Here is a 13,026-nt window from a genome sequence, read left to right as displayed (position 1 = left end):
AATGGACATTTTAATCATTGAAATTATGGTCAATTTATCTCTTAAATTTATAAAACAACAATTTAATTTTTGTTTCGGACTTGTCCAAAGTTCAATTCTTCATCTCGAAAATATACAAAGTCCAAAGAATTAATCCATTCGACATTAAATTCCCTCAACATGTAACAGGTTAATATTGTCTAACTGACATAACGACTTTACAACTTGGACATTAACGAGTGTTGTTTGTAACGACCCCTCCTTTACTCACTTCCTGCTCCACCCCAACACTGTATCAACATCTTCATTCAACATCGATGTAAGGTATACTCTTTATTAGTATATTTAAAACTTTATGTATTTTGCTCTGTTATCCTGATTTGAGTGTCGTAACACTGACATATATCATCTTACATTATCAACTTCAATGGATTTGTGCTCCCGTCCGACCCACATTCTCGACATGTTGTTAAGTTCTGCTTCCTAAGTTGAATAATATTAGTCAATTTAGTTTGTTTGTTTTTTAGGTTTTTAACACCACAATTTTAAAGATTTTATGCATATCATGATGTAGAAAGAGACTAATCGAGTCAATATTTAGCTCTTTAAGTTTTGAAAGATGATTAGAAAAAAGATATTTTAATAGAGAAACTAAATTGATTAATGTTCTTCAATTATTTCATAAGTTTTTTTTTTACACCCATTATTATTTCATAAGTTTGGTAACTAGAATGATCAACTATTATTGTTTCAATGATATTTTGATCATAACTAGATTGAAGAGAATGGTATTTTGAACATTAAATTAAAGATAAATTAGTTTAAAAATGATAACTGTTCTTTCTAGTATGACCATGGAGTATTGCTTTTCTTAAAGTGTGGTTTTTGAAGGGCATTTTTTCAAATAATGGCACTGCTGAAAATGTCGGGATCGCTTTTTCCTGGTTGGCTGGCTGGTGGTGACAAAAGAAGATTAAGACCATGCTTCTGTTTTCACTTTTAATTTGCTCGTGCTCATAAGATTTATAGATAAAAAATTTAAATAAAAGAATAGAATCCTTTTTTAAGAATAATTATTCAAAGAATAAAAGCTTCAATTTGACTTTGAGTTTGCTTGTTCAACTAGGTAATCAGATGTGCACATTCTAGGAAGAATTATTTCATGAGAGATTAATACATACTCTACTTGCTTTGGTGGTAGAATCTAATTCAATGCACCTCGAACATGAATTAGTATTTTGTAGCTTTGTTATTTTTATGTTAAAAATGCTTTAGAATATGAGGAATAAAAATAAAATGACAGTTTTTTATTTTATTATAAGCTGGGTTTATACCTATTTATAAAGAGAGTACATAATTTTTTTTTTTTCATTTTTACCCTTCGTTTAACTATTTTATCATTTGTATAATATTATTTAAATTATTAACTAAATAATAGTTAATTACAATTAAAATAAGAACCCACAATGATATTGAACACTGCAAAATCTATTTATTTCAATCTTATTTGCCAAAATATTTTATCATTATATTTGCTAAAAATATGTATCTATAAAATTAAGGGTGGTGTTCAACAATAAAAATACAATTAAAGACGGTAGAAAAGCAGATAAATAGTGTATTTCCGATGGTATGCTAAAAAGTACCTTCATTTTTTATTTTTTTTGTTATTGTCGACATTGTTGCTCCAAATGAAATTAAGATAATATATTGTAACCAAAAAAAAATTAAGATAATATATTGAATTATTCAAAGAATTTCATTATGTATAAAACATGTTGTATCACGTAAAACCCTTCAAAAAAAATGTTGTATCACGTAAAAACCATTTATCTTTATATTTTATGTGATATTTTTGGGTACAATATTTTATGTGATACACCTTTGGAGGAGAAGATTGTTTTCTTATATAAGGGTTCAATATATACACATCTGCATGCTGTACAAGGTGGCAACGGGCAACATCCTCATTTTTACTATATCCTCATATTGTACGGAGTCTTGGTTATGCACTTTTTTGTGCATGTCTTGTGTTTGAATAGATGTTTAATAAATTTGTCGTCGTGAGTTTGACTTAACTGATAAGGACAATGCATTATATATACAAGGTCCAGGGTTTAAATCCCGGCCATCACAAAAAAAAAAGATGTTTAATAAATTTTGGCTTATTAAAAAAAATTAATTTTGTATTTCTTTTCCTTTACTATTCGTAAAATATTAAAATAGGGAAATGTTAACGAGTGTCTTCGGAGCACTCTTTAGTAAAATATTAAAATAGGGAAATGTAACGAGTGTCTTCGGAGCACTCTTTAAAGACTATAAGTGGTAAATATTTATGAAAATATATATATTCAATGCATTGAAAATCGAAATATTTGACTTTTTTAAAGAATAATTGTTTATTTTAGAATGCTTAGAGAGTATCCGGGAGCACTCGTTGACAAAATCTATGGTTTAGGCCGCTTTCACCCTTGTTTGATGAGGTTGATATCTCTTTAAAAAAAAGATTAAAATGATCTAGCTAATTATGGGGACATACAAAACTAACTATTGGCTAAGTAACCGATCAAAATCCATGAATATGCATGTGCAAAATTGTTGGAGTTCACAAACAACCATGATGCCCTTACCAATTATACTTTGTCTTTCCAACCCTTTATTAGTGATTGAGACCAACACCAATGTGATACACTTTTTTACAAAAGTTGAACTTAGCCACAATTCACAAAAATTATGGTCCCCCTTTTGCGATAGTGGTCCTAATTTTCCCAGACTTTCTAACTTCTATAGTCCCCCCCACACACACAATTCATGCTGTTAATGGGGTGATGTACCTGTGAAAAGGGCTCAAATCCAAAACTATCTTACCACATGATGAAAAGGCCTTGCTCTAATTATAACCCCTCCTCAAAATTCATAACAGTGATGTTGCTTTCATATCATGTGGGATGTGTGTGTTAGTGTGTATGTGTTGGAGATATATAAATTTAATTGAACCTGTGCATAAATACTTGAGTTGACAACAATAATATTAATAAGATTTTTACTTGGACTAAACAATATTTTAATGAGAAGGTCCTTTCCATAGTGACTTTTCAATTTATCATCTGAAAAATCATTCACAAAGTTCATGAACCCACCGATACTCTATTTGGTAAAAGACTAAAATGGTAACTATTTTGATAAGCATGAATTTCAACTACCTAAAATAGATAAACTAGCTAATAGAATTTGAACAAGGATAAAAGTGGTAGAAAATGTGATATGCAGTAAAAAAAATAAGAAGTTAAGCTAGTACACTCAAATTCACACGGAGGAGAATTAAACCCGAGACTTTTGAGAATGGACATACTCTAAGATCCCAAACCAACACCACCAAACCAACTCAAATGGATTCGCTATAAATCATAAGTTCAAATTCAACTTGAAGTGGCCATCTCAAAACAACACTATAAGGTCATGAAAAAATGTTATAAACTCATGAGGAAAAAAATCATTATCAAACAATTATATGATGATCATAAGAACTTATATGCTTTCTTTAAAATAAAATAAAAACTTATATGCTATAAATTATTCGCTATTAACTAGCAGTTTGGACTTACCAAACATAGCCAGAATGTATCCATAATCCATGTGTGCATGGTTTTCTCTAATAAGAGGAAAAAAAAAATCAAAATAGATTTTAGTTTCATATCATAGATGCGGAGTTAAAGATGTTAAATATCATTGATTATTAAGGTAGAGAAAATTTGTTAGCAATATGAATGAAGGGATGAATATCTTCCTTTATTGTTCTTGATATGAACTATGTGTTACGATATATCAAGTGTGAGTTAAAATCTCACATTAAATGGAAGATTTGAGGTTGAGCAACGTATAAGTGGAAGAATCCATAAACTTTATACTTTAAGATTTTGGGTGAAGACGCGATGTTCAATTCCACTTGTATGGTTACTCTTATCTCAATGTGATGATCCAACACAGTGACGTTTCCCCTCATAGCCCAACAATGGCATCATAGTCCTGGATCGACTTGATGAGGAAGTGAGAAAGATTAAGTGTTAGATAACGGACGCAAAGAGTCTTACATTTAATGGAGAGATGTTGTAATATGTCAAATGTGAGAAAAAGTCTTACATTGGATGTAAGAGTTGGGTTGAGCAAAATATAGGAAAGAAGGTTCATAAATTCATCATCTTAAGATTTTTTGGTGAAGATTTTTGGTGAAGGTTCTTAATCCAATATATTAATCCAACTCGGTGAGACTCCTCCTCGTAACCCAATTCATTTAAATATTCCTTCGGAACAATAAAAAGGCCCTTGTTTATTATTATATTTTTTATGTTTTATTATATCTGTTTGTAAGCTTCTTTTAAAAACCATTTTGTTAAAGATATATCTATTTTGATTATTTTTTTGAAGCAAATCATTTTTAATAGAAGAGATAGAAAAAATGTATTTTATCGTGTCTTTGATTTTTCAACCATATTAATGAAAAGTTATTTAGACATGTATAATTTTTTAACTTGAATGTTTTTTTCCTCGATCGTTTCTAATATTCTTAAAAATCTCTAAAGAATAATCTCCAAATCATTTATAACAAAATCACTTTTATTTTGATCTATAACAAACAATCCAAAGTATTATATTATAATTAACATAAGATGGTACCGTTAACCTTATTATTATTTATAAAGAAGAAGGATGGACACTATTATGCAATCTGAAAGATGGGGTAACGTAGAGATATTCTTCATATTGAAGCAACTTTTTGTTTAACAATTTATAGATATAAAGAATTATTTTGAGAAGTCGACCAAACCTTTTTAAAGTTCATTTGTCAATTTTAACCAATATGGGAGAGAGAACCTATCATTCACCCAATTGTTTGCCAGAGTGCTCATCTTTAAGCAAGACTCGTGTGAGGAATTATTCTTTCACTCTATTCTGCATGCGTGGCTAGTTGTGGTCCTTACAATTATTAAAGGGGTCTCTCTTTTGGTGTATTTTCATACTCAACTTAGATTAGATGCACATACGTAATATTAACATGTTAGATAATCCTCAAATCACAATTGAAAAAGGTGTAAAAAGTGTCACGTTTGATGAGATAATAATACTCAAACACGAATTTATAAATGTGAGCGGTTTTCAATTTACAAATTAATGTTGTAAGGATGTGTTATGTGTTATGTGTAACATGAAATTTTAAATTGACATCAAAGTTTATTTAAAACGTGTTGGTTTACCTTTTATCGGGCCACTATTATCGAACCACTTAACACACATGAGATCCCAATATATCATATGAAAAATTTGCTGCTGGTACAATTGTTCACCTTTAGTGTGTTTAGTTTTGTAGCGATGATAGTTGATTTTGAGTAAATTGATTATGTAAAATTGATTTTGACTAAAAGTGAATTGAATGTAAAGTGGTTTGTTTTTGATGAATTCATGTAAAAGTGAGTTGAAGTTTAAATTTGTGTGTAAAAATCAATTGTAGCATCAAAAACTACAAATCTTAGCTTCGTAGAATCAATTATACTCAAAAACAATCACACTTATCAAAATCAATTCTACATATCCATAATCAACTCCGGATTCTCTAAAAATGAAACCAAACATACACCACTTTGAAAGCGGGGTTATTAGGTATGAACATGGGCATCATCCATTGGATTGTGGTTATTCGGTCAATTAATCAATCAATTAATATTGATGAAAATAAAATGTACGTACTAGTACATAAAAAGCATCGATCCATAATTCAAACAGCTCCTAGCCAACTGCCCGATGTTCGAAGATTTGGTTGTTGATGAAAATAAGAAGATCTAATAGGTAGTGTTTGTTTCAAGTGTAAGAATTACATTCTCATGTTTGCATGGCTTTGGAATGTTTATATTCATGTTTGTTATAAGGTTGAAAACAAATTATTTATGAATATATAACCTCTATAATTCCTATGAACTTATTCTCATGTGAGGTATGCATTCGCATGAAATTTTACATTGATTATTTTAAAAAAGCTATAATCGCCATTTTTTCTAAAAATGTCCTCCCGAGTAATTTATTCTTGAACATAATTTTTAAAGTCTGTGAAGCAAACACCCCATAAGAACCAACTCATACAATGATATATCAAGCACCAGGTTTAAATTTTTCCATAACAATCACCCAGTCTTCACACCTTTTTTCTATTTACATAAAAATTAGGTAACTCGGAATAAAAATCTAGAGAAAAAAAGTAAAAACAATATTCAATTTTTTTAAAACGAAAAATATATTCCCAAACCAAACATGTCTTGAATTTATTGTTTGAATGTTTGGAAGAAAAGAGAAGGGTTTGAGAATAAAAGAATGAGTAAAGAGAATGATAAGGGTGGGTGAGTAGTCCCTCCATCTTGCACGTGATTCCATTTTTCTTCAATGGACTACTAAAATTCTCCAATAAACGTGAACTAAAAAAATTAACTAGGTTTCATTACTTCTCTTGATAATACTAGAGAAAAAATACTCATAAATATTTTCATCTAATTCCCTTCAAAAACACTCCTAAAAAAAGTGAAGGATTCCTCTATATTTTCATTCCTCCTTTTCCCTCTTAACTTCCAAAGAAAGCCTTAATGGTTCAGTCACAAGATTTTCATAATTGTTAATAGATCATTAGACGGACCAGTAGGTTATAATTCCATCTAGACTGACATGAATATGAGGGTAATCAATATACAATTAATTATTTTAAATTTATTATAAAGTAGAAGTATCTAACTCTTCCAAACATGGACTAAATTGGATCAAATTTGAATGTCAAACGCACTACCACAATTAAACTACAAGAAAAATAATGTATATGTGAAGCACCTACATCAAATGCCCAAAATTAAAAATTAAAAGACCTAGGGGAGTAGGAGTTCTACACCAATTTCTTTTTTCAAAGGCAATAGGTGAGCACAACATACAGCAAATTGAGTCATGTAACTACTTTTGCTGCTAGAAACAGTGCTTCCAATGTTACTACTGCCTTAACTAGTAAATTGCATGTGTCCTTTTAGACTGTACACACTTTTCAACATCTATCAACAAAACAATCAATCCAGTGAGGAACTGGTATCAGCAGTTTCATCCTCGCTAAAGCTAGACGGCATCTCTGCAGCAGATCTGCATCATCATCGTCATGCACAATGTTGTTAGAAACAGGGCCACATCCAGTAAAAATTAAGAAAATAAAACTGTGAGGTTGGTGTGTATTTGGGTGAGAGTTAGTCAAACATGATTCCGAATGAAATTAATTTGATTAAAATTGAGTTTGATTTTTGCTGTTTTTTCCAGCTAACCAAGGTGTCCCTTGCGTACGACTGCGGCCATAAAGCAAGTTTGATGCAAAACTTTCAACTTAAAGTGAATGCTACTTTTATTCAGTTGTAGTCAAACCGAGGTTTGAAGGCAAAATCACAAGGTGTGGGATGGAACTAAACTAAACCCTGCTAGGGCATACCTTTTTACAAAGGTGCTTCTAGTGGGATTCGGATACTTGCATTGCAAGTGAAGTTTGTCCACATTGAGCTCAATTTACCAACTAAGCAGCACTTTGCGCTTGAAAAATCCTCTTATCTTCATTAAAGAGGAAAAAGGTGGTTTTCACGAATGGATTAGCTTACTTTGCACTCAAATAAAGTGTTTAGCCGAAAGCTTACTATTGAACATTTTGATTATATATGATTTTCTGAAAGCATAATAGGCGTCGAAGAATACACAACAATTGTATTAACAGATAAGCTCCAAAACTTCTAAGAGGACGTGGGTGTCGGGTAAACGTGTTACAGACAAATAGAAATGCTCACCTCTGAGTTTTCCTTGGTTCTATCTCAGCAACAGGAACCTGTTTCATATTGTATGGTTGAAACGTATTTGCTTTAAGTCGTTTTGCAACCTATACACATACCAAAGCAAAACATCATGTGTGCATGCGTGGAAGGAGGAAAGTGAGCTCAATAGAAAATCAAATAATCACATTCTAGAGATGCGGGTAAGTGCACACATCGAAAACTCACCATAGTCTCATTTGAAAGCATCCCTGCTCCACCTGCATCGCGATATTGCTTTTTTGCCTTCCTGTCCCCTTTAAACAATTCATCCTGCACACATGCAACAAAATATTATCATTTGAAACCATTTGTAAGCAGAATAAATTGATCATTACAGATAGAGCACAGCAAATTTATTAATGAACCTTAGTCATCCTAGAAGATAGCCCTCTTTCTTCAGTATCCACAGAACCTCGAGAATTGTGGATTGAGTTTGAAGGTTTAGATTTCATGTGTTCACTCCTTTGCGCTTTCTTTGGATTGACATTATCATAGTCATATTGAAGAATGTCTGCATGAACACTCCTTTGCACATTCTTTGGATTGGTGTTTTCATAGTTATACTGTGGGAAGTCTGAATGTTTGACTGGGAGGTTTTCTTCATAGCGATCACTATGGTTAGAAGTAGAATCAGATCTCATACCCTCAACACCACGCTTGGAATCCTTCCTATGATTCTTAGCAATGTTGTAAGCAGCTTCTCCAGTAGAGTCTTCGTACAAATCTAAGGAAGAGTTCCTGCCAGGAAAACGACTGGCATTACTCTGAAAAGTTTGTCTATGTTTGGTACCATGGAAAGCTTTCTTATCTTGTTTATCCTGAACATGAACATCATGCAACGAACCAAAGTCAACTCCTTCCATATGAGTATCTTGGGAACCATGTTTAGTATAATATGAATCATATCTCTGCATATATACAAGTAAAAGAGAGTGAGAAAGCAGGGGTATTGACATCACAGTAACACAGTTGCTACATTTATGAACAGGATAGTAACAATTAAATTACTATGAGCACTTATACGGCAAAGCACAACTTCTAATCCGTTTAAAGTTTCTCTTGCAATTAAATGACTTGAAACAATGGAATAGTTGCACCTACAAATATCATTCACTTCTTATTTCCCTTTAACCAAAGTAAGAAGTTAAAGGACTACATATAGTTCACTAAAGTAATCATTCCATTTCAGCTGCATTTAATTTTTCATTCCTTGTAAATCATCATTGATTTGTTTAACGATATCGATCCCATTCCATGGAAAAACTTAATTACTAGGCTAATCAAAAAATGAGAACGCATTAGAAAGGTCTACTTACAGAGCTAAGACCAGGTCGACTTTTCACTGTGGAGATTTCTGGAGAATTCAGAAGAGCAGGATCAGCAATATGGTATGGTTCTGACATAGCATCCATAACAATACAAAGGTAAGAATCACAAAGTAGTTATAAAATATACTGATAACTGAATGCAGTTTAAAATGAGATATTGAAAGCGAAAATAAATCGGAATCCTTGCACCTTAGCTACGATGAAATATTTCTAGAAAAACATGGAAAGAGCAAAAATAAATTATATTGGCCTAAACAAGCAAAACAACACCTTGCACAAAGATTATTATGCTAATACCCTGTGCCGTGAACCTTAAGTTAAGACCCCACATCGAGTGGGCATATGGTCAAAGTACTCCTTATAAAGACTTGAGCAAACGTCGCCCCTTAAGCTAGCTTTTTGGGTTGAGTTGAGCCCAGATTCTAATATAGTTGTTGAGAGACTCTCCCATCGACTAGAGTTACGACATATGTGGTGCTGAAGTCCTTACCTTACAAGACGGTTTTTAAGAGTTGAGTTAGGCTCAATCCAAATTTTAAGAATAGCATCATAGTCTATCCTAAATATGATACTGGGACACTTGTAGACGTCCATTACTGCAGACTTCACGCTCCAGAGGTCCAGCCTAGAACCTATATTCTAAATTTCTAATCCTAATACCTTAAAAACACGGCATTATCTTTCGGAATAAGCTATCCAATTTTAAGGAAACTAATTAAAGCCACAAACCCTCAAAATATGGACTAGATAAAACAAAATTTGCATGCAATTATGAGAAGAATACCGGTTGTATAACATAAATGAATGGTCAAGTTCAGATTTAAGTAAAAATAATCTTGACTATTAGTGTATCGTGGGATGGTCAAGATTAAGTCCTCTCATTTTCTCACTATATATGATATATCCTACCTACATCTGTCTATTTATATGTCATGTGTCTGTAAGTATTTCCAGATCAAGCAAATACTAATTCATTAGCCAAATACAAATATTAAAAAATTGAGCTACATCAAGGATCAACTACTCCTAACAGTTTTGAAAAATCAAATTCTTGAAACAACTTAGTCCTGGCACTAAAACTAAAAGCTCATATTCAAAACTAGAAATCATAAAATAATTTAAATAACTGGCTTATAAGTTATGACTTAAGGCTTACACACTAAATCATATGTGAAAAGAAGAAATCTTCTCACATATATTATTAATTGAGATCTAACCTTATCAAGTTAATTGTCATTGGCCTTGGTAGTATTAATACTAACACATCTGTCTAAATTCTTAAAAAGTAACTCTATCATCCCAATGCATAGCACATGAACATGATGCAGGTTAGATGGAAAGCATTTATTTGCCATTCTAGAAATAACCTACCCCAGGCCCATAGCAAACCGAGATCTATCTTTAAGCATTCACTATAACAGAAAATAATGTCGAACCTAACATTATTACAACGTGATGAGTACAACCTATTCCTTTATCCTAAATGATCAGCTACATTGTTCCAAGTTTCAAACCTAAACAACATTTTAGTTTCATATAACTAATAGAACGGGAACTGGAAAGAAAAACGGGGAAATAGGGTAAATAACAGCCTACCATGAACTGCGTCTTCAGTTTGGCATTCAAATGCCCCAGGAGGAAGTGGATCAAATTCTACACCAAGTAGTGGACCATCTTCCTGATAATTCCTTCCTAATTGCTTCTTAACAGCAGTTATAGCAGCATGTTCTATCTCACCCTTCACTTTCAAATATCCCGATGGCTTATATCCCATGTTGATTGCACCTTTCGGATTTAAGGGTGGAAGAGCTTTACTATATCTAGAAGGCTCCATCTCATATGGATCTTGGCCTTGAGGATACAAACGTTCTTGCAAATAAGAGCTACTCTCAGATGATGTGTCATCATCCATTCCACTGACATTTTCAGAAAAATGATTCCTGCGTCCGTACGTCATATCTGCAACAGACAAATCGCGATTGTAGAGGCCATTGCTCTCAACCTCTTTAGGATCCAGATACTTATAATCACCATGTTTACTGCTTCCACACGAATCTTGTCCAAGTCCACTGCCACGATCCTGGATGACACCGCTTGAACGATCTTGTCGTCCATTAGCATTTGCTTCTTCTTTCAACAATCTTTTATCCTTTAACCTTCGGTGACAAAACCATCCAGAAACTTGCTTTTCTGTCAACTCTAACTCCTCAGCAATTGCTAATTTCAATTCCTCTGTTGGATATTTGTGCTCTGGAAACAAAGGCAAAGCAATACTTCAACAAAAATCATCACAGAGGATAAAATGTATTAACAAAAATGTATCCCTACCCGTATAAAATTTCTCCAATCCCTTAAGCTGTGCAGGCGTTTTGAGCTTTCTTTTCGGAAACTTCTCCGCAGAGACTTTATTTTCTTCTGGTTGCAACTCACTTGATTCTAAACACCAAACGAGAAGCAAGAAGTTTAGTTCGTGCATTAGAATGAAAAAATAAATTACAATATACAATAAGATATACAACAATCACAGGAAACATCTTGTGCTATGTCAACAAATCAAATTGATCCAACATGAAATCTCATACATGATTATCTGCTGAAATGATATAGCAATCTGAGAATTTTTCATAAGAACCAGAAAGCTTATTTCTTTAACTATTGAATCAGAAACTTAATTTTGTCCAAATAATTATAACAACAAAAAAAAAAAATTGCTTAATATTGTAAGTTGTAACTACTTCAATAACATAGATCCTTCAGTGCAAACCCTTATCTCACACAGAAAGTAGATCCAAGTGGTTTATGGTCAATGACAGCAAAGCAAAAAAAGATCTAAATTAGGTTTTTCAAATGAAAAATGTATGAATAGCATCAAATCCTAATTTCAATTATAATCAAAATTAACCAAACCCCTTTCATACCCTTAAGTTTGACTCACTTTCTCATAACCCAAAGACCCCAAATTTAAGCCCTTTATGTCAAATCCACCATTGCAACAATCTACCCAGTAATGCAAACAATCCATATTGTAGATTCTAACCTAACATTGATTCAATTCCAATACATGAAAAATTGCAAAAATTAACCACAAAATGAATGACCCAAATCGCTAATAAGAATAAAAATTGAAACAAAAACAAAATACCTTCCATTGTTGTGAAGAATTTGGAATTCCGATCCTGTTTTGAGATTTTGGGGTCAAAAAAGGTGAAATTTTTGTTCAGTGAATTGTGAAAAAAGAGAGACCCATTTAACGTAAAAGAGAATGTAACGTAAAAGAGAAAAGGGTTTTCAATTTGACCCTTGAAATTGGGTTAGGAACAAAGAAAAACAAGGAGCTTGTGATTAAGGCGGAAAGACAAAACACAGAAGAAAGAAACAATAACAATTTGTTGTGTATTTTGTTTCAATCAAACTTTGTTCACAATTGTCACAAAATATTATTATTAATTTAGGATGATGGTGATGATGATGATAAAATGAAAATATAGTACTATTTTCTTTCTTATTTTATACGTCATATTTTCAAATTTTTAATTTGAAAATAAAATGCTTATATTTTGAAGGGGTTAGGATAACCAAAAGAATCTGTAATGGCACATGTCTAAAAGTATAAATACGATTATTTTTTAGTGTTTAATAGTAAAGTTTACGAAAAATATTGTACGAGTAAATAGGTCAAGTCTAGTCGTCATACTAGTGCACCACTGTCTATCAAGATTACGTTCATCATTATTCTTTCATCCACTTCAACTTGAATGAAAAGAGATTTAAAGTGACTCCTCATCTTTTGAGATGGTTGGTTAAGTAATGTAGATCTCCAAATTGATTTGTAAATTGTCCTTAGCAAAGCA

General features: G+C 32.2%; 1 protein-coding gene across 1 annotated transcript; it reads right to left on the bottom strand.

The window, feature by feature from the left end:
* Nucleotides 1-6,691: 6,691 nt before the first annotated feature.
* On the bottom strand, nucleotides 6,692-12,591 carry LOC146924715 (Homeodomain-like superfamily protein). The gene is made up of 8 exons (XM_085709675.1): nucleotides 12,318-12,591; nucleotides 11,504-11,611; nucleotides 10,772-11,425; nucleotides 9,164-9,243; nucleotides 8,213-8,755; nucleotides 8,034-8,117; nucleotides 7,824-7,912; nucleotides 6,692-7,140 (listed from the first exon to the last, which is right to left on the bottom strand). Exons 1-8 carry the CDS (start codon nucleotides 12,322-12,324, stop codon nucleotides 7,071-7,073), a joined length of 1,635 nt encoding a protein of 544 aa, XP_085565801.1. The 5' UTR covers nucleotides 12,325-12,591; the 3' UTR covers nucleotides 6,692-7,070.
* Nucleotides 12,592-13,026: the final 435 nt, after the last annotated feature.

This window comes from Medicago sativa, chromosome 5, assembly GCF_051527215.1.
Source record: "Medicago sativa cultivar Bolivia chromosome 5, Bolivia_mono, whole genome shotgun sequence".
Classification (NCBI taxonomy): domain Eukaryota; kingdom Viridiplantae; phylum Streptophyta; class Magnoliopsida; order Fabales; family Fabaceae; genus Medicago; species Medicago sativa.
Note: the sequence above shows the minus strand (reverse complement) of the source record. Positions and strands in the feature narration are given on the sequence as shown.

Excerpts from the sequence above, each read along its gene's own strand:
- LOC146924715 (XM_085709675.1), bottom strand. Across the intron at positions 11,426-11,503 it reads ATTGGAGAAATTTTATACGG|AGCACAAATATCCAACAGAG; the intron begins GTAGGGATACAT and ends CTTTGTTTCCAG. Across the intron at positions 7,141-7,823 it reads GAACCAAGGAAAACTCAGAG|ATCTGCTGCAGAGATGCCGT; the intron begins GTGAGCATTTCT and ends ATGATGATGCAG.